The sequence below is a fragment of the Ostrinia furnacalis genome, unplaced genomic scaffold, assembly GCF_004193835.3.
Source record: "Ostrinia furnacalis isolate ACB-3 unplaced genomic scaffold, ASM419383v2 OfSCF1913, whole genome shotgun sequence".
NCBI classification, from domain to species: domain Eukaryota; kingdom Metazoa; phylum Arthropoda; class Insecta; order Lepidoptera; family Crambidae; genus Ostrinia; species Ostrinia furnacalis.
In genome coordinates this window covers 987,726-1,006,905 of record NW_021132152.1, presented here as the reverse complement: position 1 = coordinate 1,006,905, position 19,180 = coordinate 987,726, and the positions used below count along the sequence as shown (strand labels likewise).

Sequence of the window (19,180 nt, the reverse complement as noted above, 5' to 3'; positions counted from 1 at the left end):
ATTATTAATCTGTAAATACAATCTGTACAAAAAATGAGTGTGCGACATGTGATGTCGAGAAAAACCGTGACGAAGTTATATCGTATTGGTGATAGATTAATAAAAAGTGTGAATATTCAGGTACAAAGCCACTTGGAAACGCTGGGTGATGCAGTGCACGGAATGGAAGAAGCTATGAAGCAAGTGGATGAGATCCAGGAATGGATAAATGTGCACAACGCGCTGGCCCGCGACTGGCTCGCCAACCCGTCCAAGCTGCGCCCCGAGGCGGCCAAGCAAGACATGGCTGCCATGAGCGACGCACTGGTCTCCTTGGGAGAGAAGAGAAACAGGTTGCTCACTGAAATTCCTACAGAAGGTATGTTTATGTGCTGTTAGAACTAGATTTTTATTTTAAGGTAACCTAACAACATAACTCTAAATTGATAATACTTTTTAGGGCTAGAAGACGAAATCAATCTCGAAGAAGAATTAGATAACTTGGAAGTGAACATTGTCAAAGCTATTGAAAGAGAAAAGGGCAACCAAGCAATCATTGATGACTACAGACACAAGTGTCAAGAAATCCACGATTGGTTTGACTCTGTTCTAAAGAAGATGAGTCTAGCTGACAAGGGCTCCGGTCTCTCGTGTGTTCAAAAGTTGAGTGCGCTGAAAGACTTGTCGGCTGAATTCGATCAGTCTGGCAAAGATAAGGTCGACAACATCAAGACCATCGGCTCTAAAGTCATCAATATTGTCAGCAACTTAGAATCACAGCAAGTTGAGGAACAGGTTCGTAATTATTAAATTATCATTTTTATTCTTCTTACCAAAACATATTATTATAAAAAAGAGCTTACTATTAAATAATAAACTAATCGTTTGTAATATTTTTAGATGAAATCCGTGGAGCGAAGGTATAACGACATCGCAAAACGCATACAACGTAAATTGCACATGCTTGAAATCACATACAAAGCGATTGATGGAACGAAGAGCGAAGTCAACGCACAGAATGAATGGATGCAAAAAGAAATTGACAACATATTACATCCGGAACCATTAAGCTACGACAGCAAGTCAGCTAAAGAGCGTCAGAAGCAGATTGCAAACTTGTTGAAAGAAACCGATGGAAAGAAAACTGTCATTGACTCGTTAGAAAAGAAAGTCAGTACCATTCAGGCTGAGCTGGAACCATCGGAACAAATGCAATTAGAGTCTGAACTATCTGAATTAGCATCTAAGCAAAAGCAACTGGCTTCTTTGATCAAACAGGAAATTGAAAGATTAGGTGGCTGTACTGAGGACAGGAAGAAACTAGAAAATGATATCGAAAAAGCTAAGAACTGGCTGAAAGCAAAACTTGCAGAGATCAAAAAGTTAGGTGGACCAGTACCATTGGAAGCTGCAAAGGTAGAAAAAGAAATTGCCGTACACAAGAAACACCAAGGTGAACTCTCAGACTTCCACAATGACATTCTAGCTGAAGTTATGCGTCAAGGTAACGCAGTATCCAAAGACTGCTCACCTGAAGATCGCACTAAACTACAAGCTATTTTAGAAGATTTGAACAAGACCTACACTTCTGCTAAAGTAGATATTGATGATAAATTGTCGGCATTGAACAAACTTTTGCAAGGAAGAAATGAGTTCGAGGCTGATGTTGCTAAGTGTCAGAGCTGGCTCAATGAAGCTGAAGTTGCTGCTACTCCTGAACTTAGAACTACAAGTCTACAATTATTAGAAGAACAGCTAGCCAAGTTTGAGAAACTAAGTAAGGAGGCAGTAGATGTCGATAAGAACATATCGAAAATCAAAGACAAATCAAAAGATATTATGGAGACATTATCAGACTCTAACAAACTACAACTTAAGGAACAAGTCAACATACTCTCAGATAAGTTTGCAAGAATCAACGCCATCATCAATGACAAGAAGAACATCTTACTTAAACATATCAAGGAGTACAAAGACGCAGCTGCTAAGATTGCTGCTGCACTCGAATTCCTCAATGAAATTCAGAACAAACTCAAAGCTCTTAATAAACCTATTGGAAGCAAAGTAGAAGATGTGATTCCTATTATTCAAGCGTATGAATCAATACTTGCTGATCTCAAAAAGAACAAAGCTATGCTCAAAGAATTACAAGGTGGAAATCTACATGATCTACAAGATATTCTTACACAACAAGACGATTTAATGGACACTATTGAAGATCAGATATCTAAATTGAAACAACTGTTGCTACTGCGTGAACAATTCTTTGCTCTTGTTAAAGAAATTGAAGAGTTCATTGCTAAGTACACTGACCTTACAGCTGAAATTGAGAAATCAAATGATACACTTGACGAGAAAATTAAGCGGTACGATGACATCATACTTAAAATTCAAGGCTGTGAGGCTTTGTTGGCCACGGCTACAGACAAGGGTCAACAAATTGCCGCCGAAGGTACTGTGATCGATAGGAATAACATAACAGAACTACTCCAGTCATTGAAACAACAGCTTCTAACTCTGAGAAGGACCGTGGAATCAAAACGGCAAGAGCATGAAAGAGCTGCAGCGGAACATAAGAAACTGGCTTCAGATCTCGCTGAAATACTGCAACAACTTCACGACAGTGAGTCCGCTGTGCATTCGCGACCACTTCTTAATAGAGACGTTGCGAGTGTCGACAAGAAGCTTGTCGAACATGCTACGCTAGCTAAGAACATGCAAGCTTGCTTAGACAAGTTCACTAAGATCACAGATATTATCAAGAATGACGACGGCATTCCTGGATCGTTGCTGGAAATGGTATCTGAAGGCAACTCTCTGAAGACGTCACTGCCCGCTGAACTGGCTAACAGGGAAAAATACCTGCAAGATAACAAGAAGAACCGACAGCAGTACTTACAGTTAGTCGAAAAATTGAACATCTGGGTGAACGAAGCGAATATTCGCCTCGATATGGGCAAGAACGGAACAGACTTTGAAAATATCGAGGCAGATCTTGAGGAACACAAGTCATTCTTTAACACTTCCGAGCCAGAAATGAAGGATTTGGTCGGGAAACGTATGCAGGACATCGTTGATAAGATCTGGCCGTCTCTTGCGACACCCGAGCAGGAAGAGTTGTCTAAAGACCACCAGAAACACAACCAACTTCTGAGGAACACTTTGAATTCCGCGAAGTCGAGACAAGCGCAGCTGGAGCAGGACCTGGAGATCTGGAAGGACTTCTGCCAGCTGGTGGAGAAGATCAAGGCGATCCTGGACAAGAACGATATCGAGGATGAAGCCGTCACGACCGTCGATGAGCTCAGGGTCCATCTGGAGAACTTGAACCGCGCGAAGAATGATTTAGAGGTAAGTGGATGACTTTTGTTTCATTTTTATTTTGTATTTTAATGATGATGTTTTCGAACAAAATTGTGTCCAGCAGATTGGTAGTTTAACGTCTCTGAATGTCCCATCAACTTATTAATTTAACTGCTGATTTTTATGATCTCGTTCACCTATATTTTTTCTCTTATTAGGTAGGTACCTAAACGATTTATGAATGTAAGTCCAGAAAATAATATCTAGCCGTTCTACTTATCCATGAGGCCGTTACGAATGGATTAGAGAAACGTAAACAAGATTTGCATTTAGCTGTAATTGAATAAGTACCTAAATAAAAATTGATCACACATGTATTAGCAAATGCAAGACAATCGTATTAACGATTAAGACGAAAAAGACAGGTAATTAGGCAAAACTTATTGATAACAAAACACATAAACACATTTATCCCTCGCGGAATCTGAACCCGCAGTCACAGAGTTGTAGCCAACTTCGTAAACCAGCCTCCAGGTTGGTATTATTTAATCACGAGAAATTATTTTTCATTTCTAAAAACTGGTTTCTGAAATTATCTAAATGATTTTTTTAGATTAAAGCTGATGGTAGTACCTATTTTAATTACATCTTTAGTCGATTAACGGCGAGTTTTAAATTAACTTTTAAGTATCAAGAAAAATAATACCGTATAGGTATGCGTTGAATTAATTGCTCCATACAGAATCATAATTTAAAATCAGTGCGTATTTAGTTAACTGTACGTTATTATAAACATGTATCGCCAACAGATTATTCAAGAAAGTTAGAGAAAAACACTTAACATCGACAAAAGTTGTAACTTTCTTTCTGAGAAGTGTATTTTCATGTAGCTTTGTATTATGAGTATGTTTCATGCAAATTTTATTATAAGTAAAGCTATACAAATGCATTGTTTAGCTATCATTAAGAAACTAGTTTCTGCCCGAGGTTCCACTAAAGGCTACAGCCTTTAGGTCTTTCACTTCTTCACAGTTCTTAACACGCAAAATGTGATCAAAAATACTTTATTTACTTACTCTCCAAAAGCCTATAATCTATTTTTTATTGATAGGTAAAAAAATCATCAAAATTAGTTTAGATGTGAAAAAGCAAGACATATTGATAGAGTTCAATGCTATGATCTCTTCATAAAGTATGAAAATAAAGAATAGTTCTATACAAAATGTCTATTTACAATCGGAATAAAAAAAATATCACAAAAGTAAATTAATAAAAACTGTACATTCATAATAAATACCATTCTACTTAATGATAAAAAACTAGCTAAGTCCGAATTAATATTAACGTGCATAGGTTTCCGTCCATTTCCAAAAATAATTTAGAAGTCATGGACCTATAAAAAAAGTCGGACGGATTCTCATCAACAAAATACTGTGACATTAGGATACACCAGCTTGCCTGTACGTACAGGCCGGCACGCACACATTCACACCCTGTTACACCACTTCGAGTGCAAACTTCACACAGTTGACACATTTAAGCAGCGAAAAAACAACACGAATACGACATGTCTTGTGTGATGAAATTGTGTAAAAACCGTTCTGTTCGAACAAACAAAAATTAAGGAATCACATTTCACAGGCAAAATAATAATCCAATCACTTATTTCCCGACATTAAAATATTGAAATTAATTGAAATCAAACGTCATTCACTCGAAAAAATAATACGTCAAAGACCAGTGTTCTCAGTTATTTACGTGGGAAAATTACCCGAAATATGGGAAATTAATAATGATTTTAGGACTTTTTAGTTATGTATTACGCATACTATGGAAATAAAATAATTTATCATAATAATTGTGTTTTAATGGGATATATTTTCATAGGCAAATTTGATCCTTCCCAAAAATGTGGAACTGCGAAATTCAAATTTTCTTACATTGATTGCAAGTCAGTGTCAGGTTGTATGTTAAAAAAAATCTATCAGAGATAATAATAATATATTGATGATGCATTAGATTATGATTATAATGTACACAAGATTCGTAATTTGTAACTGCGTGAATCATTTTTGATCAACATTATGTACATACCCTGACACACTGACTTGCAAACAATGTAAGAAAATTTGAACATTGAAAATTTCGCGCCTACCTCAACGCATACACCTTTCATCCTTTTAAAATGGCACGGAATAATTCTGTCTACATTTCCAAGTAACATCTGCCGATCTATGTTTTTCTTAAAATAAATGGGTAAAATGTTTTGGCTAACATGGCATCCCTAAATTCACTCACACAATAGACAAACGCCAAAATTTTGCGTCACAGTTTTGTTGTAGCGCGAGTTCCGTCCGCCTTTTTTTATAGGTCCATGTTAGAAGTATTGTACTAAAATGAAAGCTGTGTTGCAGTTATGAATAATCTTACGCCTAAAGCGAGGTTTACACTAGCAATAAAGTCACCACAGTGTAAATAGCTGTGACAGCCAATTTTTGTAAGATTTACACAGTGGTGACAGCTTGCGGAAGTCAACTTCTGCAAGTTTTATTGCTAGTCTAAACCTCGCTTTAAAACTTGTCTGTCCGGTGACATCACAATATCACATTATCAGTCAATATTATGTCCGTTCCGTTTATCAAAACTTTTACGGAACCCTAAAAAGGGTTTAATATCTTTAGATATCTGTTGTTATCATCGCGACCAATAATATAATGATGTCATAATATTACTACGTCATTTAAGGGCAATTAACTAAAAAAAATGTTTATTGAATATTACAAAACGTGGTTTTTTACTACACTCGACAGCAAATAAATCGCACCACCCGCGACGCGAACTTTAAAGATTTTCTTTAGACACAATAATGGCGCCCCAACAATATTGGTGTTATTTGAAAGCCCAATAAATATGCTTAAAGAAAAACACATTTAATTTCTTAATAAATGATTAACATATACCATAAATGTGACTTGAAAAAAGACCTCACTTTGGGCTCACCTCTGGGATCAATTAGACCAAATTTTATGGTTATAAAACCAAATAATGATCACACGTGTCCTCTTTAACATATGGATAGCGATTAATCCCAACTTAACAGTTTTATAGTCATAAAAAATGGCTATAGCGTAACTACCTATTTTTTGAAGAAGTGACTCTGGATCCTTGTAAAGACACATTTTTGGGGTAAAAACCTTTCCTTTAATAAAATGAAGTTTAGAACTAGGCTTTTAAATGGTGCCAATATTGGTGGGAAGTAGGGATGCATGACGTTTGAAAATGCTTGTCGCGGGTGGTGCGATTTATTTGCTGTCGAGTGTATAATCTAAAGATATTTTAAATAACTTGTATCAATCGATAGTTTGAGATGCGAATCCTTAACGCTAGAAAATATTAATATTAAAAAGATTACAGTGAAATCGTTCAATACTTAGTCAATAGCGTCAAACTACCTATTAATTACAGGTACCAATTTTAACCAGTTCGTACATGCGTAATGTAGAGTTTTAATATACTTTTTACAATAAAAATCGTCTTGAAAAGCGGCGACCTTCAGTGCACCTAGCTAGGCAATTGTTCAGTCTATTTTAGCGCATATCCTTACTAGGTTAACGCACCCGAAGACTGGTTAAGGTGACGCCTGCGCAGTTTTTCAATCGCGATGTGATTAATTGCTAATTTATATTCGTGCAATAGCACGCGCGAGGAATTCTTAAGATGACATCACAGTTCGTACGTTCGTAATTTTTATTGGTATTAACAACGCTAAATAATTTGGCATCATCAGTTGTTGTAATAGCTTATAATTTGTATCTGACTTGTTGGCGACTGTGCCTACTGCACGTTTGAAGTTTAAAATTTATAGAAAATCTGAAGAAAATTGTTAGTGGCCTAGATAAATAAAGATTTCCCCAATGGGAACCTACTTATTTCAGTGTAGAGCTCTTTCCTCGATTACATTGGCTTGTAAGCAAACAGATCCATAGTTCCACACATAATTTAATATAATTTCAAATAGGCTTAGGGGACAGTTCCCGACTGTACTAAAAAATATTTCCTCCAAAATCTTAAGCCCATACATTGGCTTAGGCTATTATGTTGATTCTTCTATTTTACGTATGATTGACGTATTTATAAAGATGGTACTCATATTGAGATTACCTTTTTTGTCACTGCTATTAAAGTCTTGTGTGGAGACAATAAACCCATTATTACCGAATATCGTCCCTGTATTTCCATATTCATGCTGTGAATCGACAAATTCGACGAGTGACGTCACAATTTGAAATTCAAAGCAACTCGCTACAACTTTAGCATAATGTATTCGGTTATTCGGTTGCCGTGTGGTGACGGCAGAGTAGAATACATTTGTCACCAACCCCTACTCTTCCCGCGGGTGTCGTAAGAGGCGACTTAGGGACTACACATCAAACAGAGAATGGGCAGCAGCGCTCTCNACTTAGGGACTACACATCAAACAGAGAATGGGCAGCAGCGCTCTCTGAAAAACATCAATCTTTTAAACTGCGATCTCCAACCCGCCTGCCAAGCGTGGAGATTATGGCAAAACCCTCCACTATAGTGGAGGAGGCTCATAGTCCAGCAGTGGACTGTAAAGGGCTGTTGATGATGATGATGATTCGGTTAAGTTTAACGAAAGCAGGATAATTTTGTTTAATCTAGCAATATCATTTAACGGTCATTGACTCAGATAATTTACTCAAATTGTTGCAAAGTAAGTAAAAGTTTCATTTCCAAGTTGTCCGACAAGTATGAAATCAATTAGGTCAATGCATCGTTATTTATTTTACCCGGTATTAGGTACGTGCATAATCGATTCATGCAACAAATTATTTTAATAAAATAGGTAACTAACTGATGTTATAAAAAACATTATGACATAAACGCTAAATTAGAATGCTAATGATATTCTAAAAATAAATATTAAAGATTCCTCTGCTTATTAACTTAATTCCAAGAACAAGAGCTTTTTAGAATATCACGGTTAGTTGCGAAATAGATAATGGTTTGTAGACAGTCGATTCAACGACCATGTAGAGTCAAGTCAGTAAAAATAATTGCAATGTTTATTTATTTTTGGTACGTTTTTAGGATTGAAGTAACCTTATTTCTTTCAACAAACTGCATTGCATAGAATAGGTATTTTTAAAGTTAATAGATATAACCCCAAGTGTTTACGAACGACTCGACAGTCAGGAACAACGGCGGAGGGTACGACTGTCATTGAAATGACTGCCCTCAACCCATTGCCTCTCTCGTTTCATGAATCAGCAGCCCATTAACTCCCAACCGGCAAATTGGTATCATGTTTATTATCACTCGGCACCCGCGAGTGGTTCGCCTTAACTGGTGATGTCACGCTCGGTGCGCCCGCGCACTCGCGTACCGTCCCTCGCAGGAGACCAACGCAATGAGCACCGAACGTACCAACCTGTTTATTTATTTTCATCTATTATTGTACAAGTGCGGAATCCACGTGACCACTTAGATTATTTAATTTTTCCTAATTTAGTTTTAGTTTAGTTTGTTTGTTTATTTTAGTTTTAGTTGAACAGTAACCATTCCGCGAAAGAGGAAGGTGAGTGCGGATCCGAAATCGTTTTCACAAAAAGTTCGCTCGGTTTGGTGAACGGTGTTTTTGGATTCAGTTTACCGGTGTTTTTTTATCTAAAGGACCGATGCTTTGTCAGATATACTTTATCGTTTAAATGTCGGTCCTAAATCGGGTTTATTTTAGTTTTCCTGTAAATCTAAACCTCAAAGTGTTTGGGTTTCCCATACTATTTATTTAAATGAATACTATTTATATAGGAACTCAGGAAAATAATACGATTGTACCTATTGAATACTAATTTCATTCGGTTAATAACGAAAGCGAAGCTCAAAACAAGTGAAAAAATATATTTAGTTGTGCAATAATTCTGAGAGCAATAGAAAAACAAATTGGGTGCAGTTAATCCCAAAACAAACATTAACGCTTTTATTTCTTACGATTTCTTATGTTGTATTTGATTTTAAACTTAATTCACAACATAAGGAGTAAAAAGTGCAGATTTAATTTACTACTCCAAAACATCAAATCGCGTGCGCTCTGTAGTCACGAACGCTTTTCAATCGTAACCTATTTTTTCGCTGAATGTTTTCGGTTTATTGGTCGCCATTTTGGTCTTAAAGCCGTTTAGTCACGACGATACACCGGGAGGCTGAATGTTGCACAGTGTTCATCGACAAACGGCCTCAGAGCACGAAAGAAAACTTTATAAAATCGCACTTCACGAACTAGTAAAACGAGTAACTAGCAGACTATAAACACGCAATCGATTTAAATCGTAAAATACTGGTCACTCTCACTAAGTACTGATTGACCAGAAAAAGTGCATCACTAATAATTCAGTTGCTATAAATAGAATACTTGATAACAATAACAGAGTCCTGACTCAATTAACATGACGATACCTTTTTCAAGGTTAAAAAATATGCCAACATGTTTACTAGAATAACTTTATATGTATCTATTTACTTACTCAAAAACAAACAATACCAACAGAAAAATACATGTAAAAACTGAAATATAATAAAATAAATGACAATCACTATGTAATTAATGCGCATTAAATAACATTAGTTGCAATTAAAAGTTGTTATCATCAGTAGCAACCATCAACAATTAATTTATGTGTTCGATCTCAAATGTACCGCATGGCTGCGATTGAAATATTGGCATAACATACAAATACTTGAGTGAAAATAATCTGCAATCTACAGTTATCAGGGTGCTATCAGTCGCCGGTTTATGGCGCTGATAACATTGTAAACACTGCCAGCAATTGCATTTTGATGAAATCTAATAGGCGCTTAGAAACACTGGGAAAACCTTTGATTGTAATTTTAATCGGTGAGAAAAATCTGACGTAAGAAGAAGAAGTCGTAAGAGGCTAACAAAAATCTGTCATAAGATCTATTTTCTTAAGAACAACTTATTTTCTTAAGAATATTGCCAAAAGATAAACAAAACAAAAACAAAATTGAAAAATGTAGAGTCGGTCTACGCTACTAAAGGAGGTACAAACAGGTCTCGCGCACGTCACTCATCAAAAACGACTCCGTGATTCCACTACAAATGTATTTACTCTTGTGTAATAAGTTAAAATTGTCAAAACCCCATAGTCTCGTGAGTTCCGCTTGAGTCTGAATGATGACTTCATAGCATTACCATCGCTAGTTCAGTATCAAGGTCACGGCGAACGAGCTAGTAGTGACTTAACGTCAGCATGCTATGCTAAGTTACATTGTGAGGGGACATTTTAGACGTTAGAACTTAGAACTGCCATTAAGTAGATATATTTTTATTACTCCAATTCAAAAAAAATCCTCTCAGAGAAGTTTAAATTATTAAATATCTAAAATCTCCTTACATTAAAAATTAGAAATTAATTCTACTTCTATTAATATTCTGAGCTTACATTGTCGATGATTTAATAATCAGGGTCCGTAACGATGAAATCATCTATGTAAAATAAAGTATTGATGTAGTCCCGTGACCTTTCCACGAGTATGTAAAGCAAGGAGGAAATTGTGGAAAGGATGCCAAAACCTCAATGTAAACTTGTCTCGCAACCTTCGCATTAAGTCAAAAATTCTTGACCCTGAAGCAATGGTACTTTATCAATTGCATATTTGCAATAATAATTTGCTCTTGTAATACTCATATTATTATGTTGAAATCGCAAACAAATTGACTGGGTCGATGTGCAAGTTTTTCAAGCGATGCTCAAACTTCAATTGCAACTTGAATAGCTGTGCTTGAATCTCTATTTAAAAAACAGGCTTACCTCAATTCTTCTACACTTTTTCCTTGTTTCCAGACCTGTTTCATTTCAGGCCCCAGTTTCTTACAATCTGTTGTACTCTCATAATTCATCACATCAGTCTCCACTACAGGAGCACGAATCCCTGCTAACTGGCCTCTATTTTGATCTACTTCCCATGTTGGCTAAGATAGTTGAGAAGGCTCTAATAAATTGTGGTCTTTTCTTTTAGATTGTAGTGAAAATATACGTGTTTCTCTTTCTCCCACCAGAACCAGCAGCCGCTCTTGGACGTGCTCCGAGAGCGGGCGCGCGAACTCGGCAGCGCCGCCGACGCGGCCAGCGGAGAGAGGGTCGAGCAGAAGACCAGGGAGCTAGCTGACAGATGGAACGTTGCTTCGGAAGGTTGGTATAACTCCAGTACTAGTCGAAAGGTGGAGAGATAATCATTTGGTCTAGGCATCTCGCATTTTAACTATTCAATCCTCAAATTAGTGAGATGGTACTTTCAAAACTTTCTAAATTCAGAACTTTTTCTTGCCCTAATCGGGTATATGGTACCTTTCCCTGCTTTGCAGCTTTGTCTTCCCAGAAACTCTTAAATAGCCTTTATTTTGGCTTTTATAAGCCTGGCCCTCTGTAAAGTTGCAGGAATGTTATTTTATCATGAAATTGATAACAACATTAATTATCAACTTTATCAACCATGTTAGGGCACACTGTCTTTTATCAGTATGCATTACCGCAATCACAATAAGTAATTTATTCATCTTGCATGAAAGTTTCAAGTGTCGTAGGTACTGCAGTAGTTTGCAATAAAACAATCAAGTGTAATAATTTCTTAGTTCTTCCAGACTAAAATTCAATTTGACAGCCTTACTAAGATTTTCTTTGCGATTAATCTTTAATCTGGCATCAGGTCTTGCCAAACGCGCGGCCATCGCCGAGCACCAGCTACAACGCTGGAGCCAGCTCCTGGACGTGCAGAGGAGCCTGGCCGCCGGCATCACCGCCGCCTCCGACCGCCTAAGGCAGCTCGACGCTACCCCCAGCACTAGGAGGAAGGCACTCGACTCCAGACATGCTTTGCAGGTATTTATAGTTGCAGGTTTACAGTCTTCATATAATTTTACTCTTTTGATCAAATTGCAGATGATTGTTGAAAGTTTGTTCCTAAAACAGGGTTGTTTACAATTTTCAGGAATTCTGTTTCAGGTTTCTTGTACTGCCATTTTTGAAAACTTTACCGTTTTATTTTACCATATTTGTGTGAACTAATTTAGGTATACTTTTAATATTCTTGCTGTATTTCAGTTTCATTGTTTATCAACAAGTGATAAGCGTCCAATTTTCAACCAATTTGCGGTATTTGCATTGCAAAAGTGCAACTCATAAGCACATGTCACAGATACACTATCGCATCAAACGATATCTTATCTATGTGGCGCCTTCTTAATTGTGAAATTACAAGAATCGAGCGTGTTTTGTTTTGAACAGGAGCTGCAGAGCGATGTGGAAAGCCTGGAAGAGTCCAAGGACGAACTTCTGGAACACGCCGATTTCATTGTGGCCTTCCTGAAGAGCCACTCTGGACAGGCTGCGGAAGACACGGACGCCACTGTCAAGGAACTCGTGGAAGCGTATGAAAAGTAAGTGCCGATTACTTGGTGTTAATCTGATTGTGTACATTTCTGTGTGACTTTTAGCAGGATACCTTCCGCGAAATATTTGCGTGATGTGAACTTTTAGCGCGTTAGTTCGATCGGCTAAGTTTTATATTTACTGATTCAATATATAATTTTACGAATGATATAACGTTCACTTTTCTTGAGTTAAACGAAACCGGTTTACGGAATACGGAAATGGCTCTGACCTACTGGCAATACAATAAGACACCGAAGATGATATGGGATCGCTTCCAAAACATGGCGGAAGCGAGCGAAAACAAAAGTGAAGCCCTCCCGCAGTCGCCATAACATTGACGTCACGTGTTTTAGTTTTAACCGGACAGATACTATCTCGATTTCTCGATTTAATTGAGCGTAGCCAATGGCTAGACGGTCACATTTGCATTCGAAACATTTCAGCTTAGAATGTGCGCGCAAATATTTCACTTTCAACGACTTTCCGACTTGATGTCATTGAAGTAATATTACTACGTATAGAACAGACATCGCGAACAAAATATGTACAGTGCGGGGTGCGGGGCGGGAATTTGACGGACAGCTGTCAGTCAAATCCATGACTATCAAGTTTCATAATTTATGGCGATAAAATCTGCACCAGAAAATGTCGTACTTCATTGATAGGATTGCACGAATAGTGACGTTCCTGCGGTCGCCTCATCATAGACATTGTGAATCGATTGTGAAAATAAACAAATCGGCTAAATTGTGTTAAATTTTCATTGTGCTCAATAGCAAAAAGGTTCAGCTACTTACGTTATTTTCTTTTATTATGTGCGTTTCCTGTAATGTAATCTAAGCTCCCCTCCCTTACACTAAAATTAGCCCTCCTAGACAAGTGACAAAACGAAGCAGTTGAAACATTCGAAATCACTTCGCTCTGCCGTTTTTTGGTGTTAGTTACTTCACTCTGTGATGCGATTTTAAAATTACAACTGGCGATTCCGAATTCACAACTGAGGGGACTGAGGCTAATCGTGTTACTTGTGCTACAAGTGCGTATGGGCTTCATACTGATGCTTAAGCCATTAATTATTTTTCTTCCCGATTAAAATCTAATGTAATCGATAATCGCCTTGAGAATCGTTAACTGGTATTTTCTAATTCGATAAAAAAATTACCCATCTCTAGTTTAAAACTGTCATCCAACAGCGCACGAAATATTATGAGTTATAGATAATGATACCATTACAGAGGCGACACTTCGTTTACGTTTAGTTTCTGCCTATTGAATTGGATACTGTAAGGAAACATCGTCATCATCATTTTAGCTACTGGACGTCCACTGCTGAACAAAGGCCTCCTCTAATGATTTCCACATCGCCCAGTTGATAGTGGCCTGCACCCAGCGTCTTCCTGCTATCTTCAGTCAGTCCATCTTGAGATTTTAGAAAAATTCCCACTCGTCACGGTAGGAACAAAGCTAGGGATGACCCACGCCTTCACTCCAGAACCAATAAAATAACTGAAAGTCAGAAACTTTCAGTTATTTTATTGTCTCTATTGTTAACTATCTCAGTGGTTGAGTACACGTATAATAGCTGTGAGGTAGAAGTTACGGGACTATTCCCACCTCTCCTTTTCACCGCTGCATCTCCTGTGTAGCTAGCACCTAGACTAGTTGATTTAAAGCCAAGGTATATCAGTTTTTAGGTAATGACTTAGTGCATCTAAAAATGTAAAACTTTCTAGTTTTTTGTAACATTGAAAAATCTAAAAAGAAGCATCATTTTTTTTACCAAGTGTTTCTAAGAAATTTAAATGGAAGCTTTTGATGACAACGTATTGCTTACTTTTTCAGCTGTCGAACGAATCACTTTTATACTCATAGGTCCTGTACATCGGTAGATTTGGTAAATAAATGAATCCATCCGGACTCAGAAACTAAAAAAATTAAAATAGCTGTAATTTTTTAATACTGGATTTGTCGATTAAATTGATCATATTACTGCGCCCTAACGGGTCGGACACTGGTGACCAGACACACTGTACAATTATTATAATTTTAGCCTATCTCGTGAGCTAGGTGTCAATAATTAGGGTGATTTACTAACTAACCAGTCTCATACAAACAACAGCAGTAAGATTCAAACAAGTTTGATCCATGATGCCGCACGACTATTGTGTGAGCCGCCCACCCGTAACCCAAGCTTATTTAGCTTAACACAAGGGGCTGGACGGGACTATTAGTAATTTGTGCAATACAAAGTGCTTATAATCTTTAAAAAAATCTTCCTTCCTTTCGTATACTAATAAGCGTCAGTGTCAAGTCTGCGATTTTTATTCTTTGAAATTTTCGTAAAATGGCTGCCGCCGCGGTGACGCCTTGTAATTAACAAATTAAAATTAAATTAGTGTTTTAAAGTGCATAAATGTACAACTTAATGGTAAAAAGTCATTCCTTGATTTTTACTTAATATGTATCTGGAGTTATTTGAACAGTATTTTCGTCTATAGGATGGCATATTTCAAAAAACAAAACTGCACTCAAGCGTGTTGTCACAGCAAGCGCTGAGCACATACTAATTGTATTTCGGTCCGTGGACCTATTTACATGCCAGAAACAGTCTAGTTGACATGTCTTCTCTAGTACGTAGTACATTATAACTCAATGCTTGATGTACGGCTGGCAAACTGTCAACCAGCTGACAGCATTGACGGATACCTTCACAACAAAATGAAAACCCACTGACCTGATAAATTAAGGCGCCAAATTACCTAACTCGCCGAAATTTTCGCACCTCGTCATCGATGGAAATACGCTTGCCAATAAAATTTGGCCGTCAGCCTGTATTTCCGCCGATTCGAAATACCAAACAAAAATCATTCAAACGGACTGGATAGTATAAATCATTTAAAGACAAGTCAATGTAAACCAGCAAGAAAAATATCACGAGCCAAGAATGACGAATTCTTAAAACAAATCTAATTCGGCTTCCAAAACTATTCTGTTTTATGAACCAATCGTAAACCAAACTCAGCCTTGGAACTTCGGATGTATGTCGACGACTCTTCATTGTTATCTGTTCTACTGGTTTTTGTTGTTACATAACATTAATACAGAGTTATATGAGATAAAATACTTGCGGGGCGCTGAAAAAATTGACAAGTGATGTGCATAGTTTGGTTTGCGGTTGCTTTTCCGAGTTAATTAGTTTATTTTTAATTTTTGAGTTCACAAATACTCGAAACCAGCCAGCAAAAATGTTCACGTCGACGACAAAAATTTTATTTCGAACATAAAAATTCTTCACGAGCAACATTTATTTCACAAACAGATTCCGGCTTTAGAGTCCGATTTGTAAGGGTCATATTGCCGTGCCGAATTTGGAGACTCCCTATACGGCTGGTGAATTAATTTGATTGTGGTGAATGGTATTTTGGACTTTGTTGGGCTCAGGATAAGGGTTATTGTACGTTTGAGTGGAAGTAGTGAAGTCATCGAGTAATTGGTTGTGTCAGCCGCGTATGGCGCGGTCAAGGGCGGCGTCTACCGGCGTCGGAGACTTAATTGGCAACTTGTTCGGTGCACCAACTTGGAGACGTGGGAAATGGAAAAAAAAAACTCTTTTCTCGAACCTTACTGCACTGTGTGAATGAGTGTAATTAACTTCAGAATAATATCACGACTCTATGTAGTTATAGTGAATTAGGTGCGAAGCTATTACGAAATTCAGGAAATAAAGTTTTTAAGAATAAAAAAAAGCAATTTGTCATGACACCAACGAAGAGTCCGCTCATTTATTTTAAAGGACATTATTCTAGGAACATGACGTTGGTACATGCTTCAATCGTGAAATCATCGGTAAAAATATCAAACGGAAAATAAGATTTGATTTTTTTCGATGTTGATGTCACATCTGTGGTGAAAGAATTTGCGCTGTAACACAATGGGATAGAGTTTAATTTAATTGTAATTTTAAGGTACCTCATTCCTATTCCTATGTCACAGGCTTACGTAATGGGGTGACGAATTATTTCAAATAGTTCTATGGCTGCATATCTAATAAAAATTAAGCAATGGTCATAATAAACTCATGTGTTTCCGCTTGGCCTTGGTACGTGTATTCCAGTGGTTTATTTCTGTAGTAATGAGAACGATTTTGCGGTTAATTACATGGAAACACTTTAGGAAGCGAACGCGTGTAGCGTGACCGGCGAATCTCCATAATTGGATTTCAGCTTAAAAAAGTAGTTTTATGTCGACGAAACTCAAAGTGATAATTCATCCGACAAGACCACAATTAAATTCAATAATATTTTTTTCTCAGTAACTTGGCGGGTTAAATACTTTTTTTACACGTGGCACTCTGATGCAAGTATCTAATCCAAATTAAAATACATTATTTTGTAACTGGTTTTTCTTCATAAATCTTTGTATCCTTATTTATGTTTGTAAAGTTGTTTTATAAACATAAATAAGGATACACAAATATATTTGGCATAGTAGCTGAAGAAGTCGTGCCTTTAAAAATGTCACTCTAGGGAAACAATTTTTACAAAACCGGTTTGGAAGTCAAAATGTTATTGGGGCAAAATGTAGAGCCACGGACAAATATTAAAGTCGTTTAATGTCTCTGAAACGGGTCTTAATAAAATACCCAATTTTGTGTCACCTTTGGAAATGTGACATTGATGTGAAAATCCTAGGGCAGTAATATTTGTGTTTTCATTACTAAATTGCGTCATGTGGGCGCGAAGCGATTTTGGAATTAGAACTGTCACGTTTGGGAACTTGTCTAAGGAGGCTGGTCGAGTTTCCAGAACTATCCTATCATGTGGGAATATTAATGAAAGTTACCGGGATAATTCCCGCGTCTGTTTTACCGGTGACGGCACATCTCTAGCGGGCATCTATTTCGGTTAATCAACTTGAGGGCGGTGATGTCATAGAGTTCTCCGCAGGAAACAGCAATGGCGTATTGTGTGCAGATACCAATATTTCACTGGGTTTGCTCTGGCACGCATTATCTAAAGTACCTTTATCTATTTATTTAACGAATAAATTAATTAGATACAGTAAATTAATCAAGGTAATTTATTTCTGCCAATCACAATGCGGTTTAAAATTATGGATATACTAGCTTTCCGCCCGCGGCTTCGCCCGCGTGGAATTTTGTCTGTCACAGAAAAACTTTATCGCGCGCGTCCCTGTTTCAAAAACCGGGATAAAAACTATCCTATGTTCTTTCCCGGGACTCAAACTATCTCTATGCCAAATTTCATCAAAATCGGTTGCGAGGTTTAAGCGGGAAAGCGTAACAGACAGACAGACAGACAGAGTTACTTTCGCATTTATAATATTAGTTGGGATAGTTGGGATTGGGATGTATTAAAGACAGGTGTGCAGTGAAATCAAATTATAATAATGCTACATAATAATAAAATATGATATTATTTTTATTCTTTACCATGTAATTACTACATGGTATACATTATTTAATGCAACGCGAAAATTTAAAATTAATTAAATAAAACAACTTTTCAATTGAAAAGCTATCACAGAGCGAAATTCAACTAAAATAATATAGCTACAATAATATATTTAATGATTCGTTGCAAAAAAATGCATGTAAAATGCATTTTTTTTTAAATATTTTTAATAAGAACATTTTACAAAACCTTAAGATCTGTAAAACGTAACAGCCCTTCAGCCCTAAAGACATGGGTCGAGTTCCGACCTACCCGACGCCATATCATTATTCAGCAAAATAATCAATCGGCGCATCGACTTGACAACATCGAGAACACCCTGCCGGCGCTATCGATTATTTTAAAAATAAACTTTGCCTCTCGCAAAATATGGCTGAAATTCATGCGGCAGGCGACCCAGACGACCGGCAGGGCACGGGGGACGTGTAATCGTTATTCAAACTGGCAGACCACTATTTCCAAGCCGGTCGCGCATGCGCGCTCTGCGCTTTATAGGTCAGGGCCTCCCAGTCTGCACTGGAACCCGGCTTCGCACTGGGATATACTTAGCACTTACGCCATCTTAAAGTCTACGAATTATAGATTTTTCCACAAAAAGGACACCGGAAAAGTACGCAATGTGCGAAAGTGCGCCGCGCTCAGTGTTTCGAGATCGCGCCGGTGACACGTGTGCTCCGCCGGGCCCCCGCGGCGCTCCCGAGGCCGGCCCCGAAGTCGGGCTCGAAAGATAGACGCTCTGCATCACCTCTGCACAAAATAAGGAGACTGGGACGTGCCTGCGTCGCGGTCCAGCGGCGAAACTCACACATGTTTTATAATCTCGCTGAATTATGTGATACGAATGTGAATGTGCCTACGTGTGTCTCGGACCGATGAGTCACGGACTTAGATATATTTCGGTGGATTCGACGATTGCAAACTTTTGTAAGATCTTTGTATCTTTACAATGCG

General features: G+C 37.6%; 1 protein-coding gene across 3 annotated transcripts in view; it reads left to right on the top strand.

Annotated features, from left to right (window-relative positions):
* The window catches only part of Msp300 (Muscle-specific protein 300 kDa), a 152,430-nt gene that overhangs the window by 69,853 nt on the left and 63,397 nt on the right, over positions 1-19,180 (top strand). For all 3 annotated transcript variants that reach the window (XM_028306328.1, XM_028306327.1, XM_028306326.1), the window contains 6 exons: positions 121-358; positions 440-774; positions 880-3,330; positions 11,384-11,516; positions 12,031-12,203; positions 12,609-12,760. In XM_028306328.1, coding sequence (XP_028162129.1) covers positions 121-358; positions 440-774; positions 880-3,330; positions 11,384-11,516; positions 12,031-12,203; positions 12,609-12,760 — 3,482 coding nt within the window. The remainder of the gene's footprint in view (positions 1-120; positions 359-439; positions 775-879; positions 3,331-11,383; positions 11,517-12,030; positions 12,204-12,608; positions 12,761-19,180) is intronic.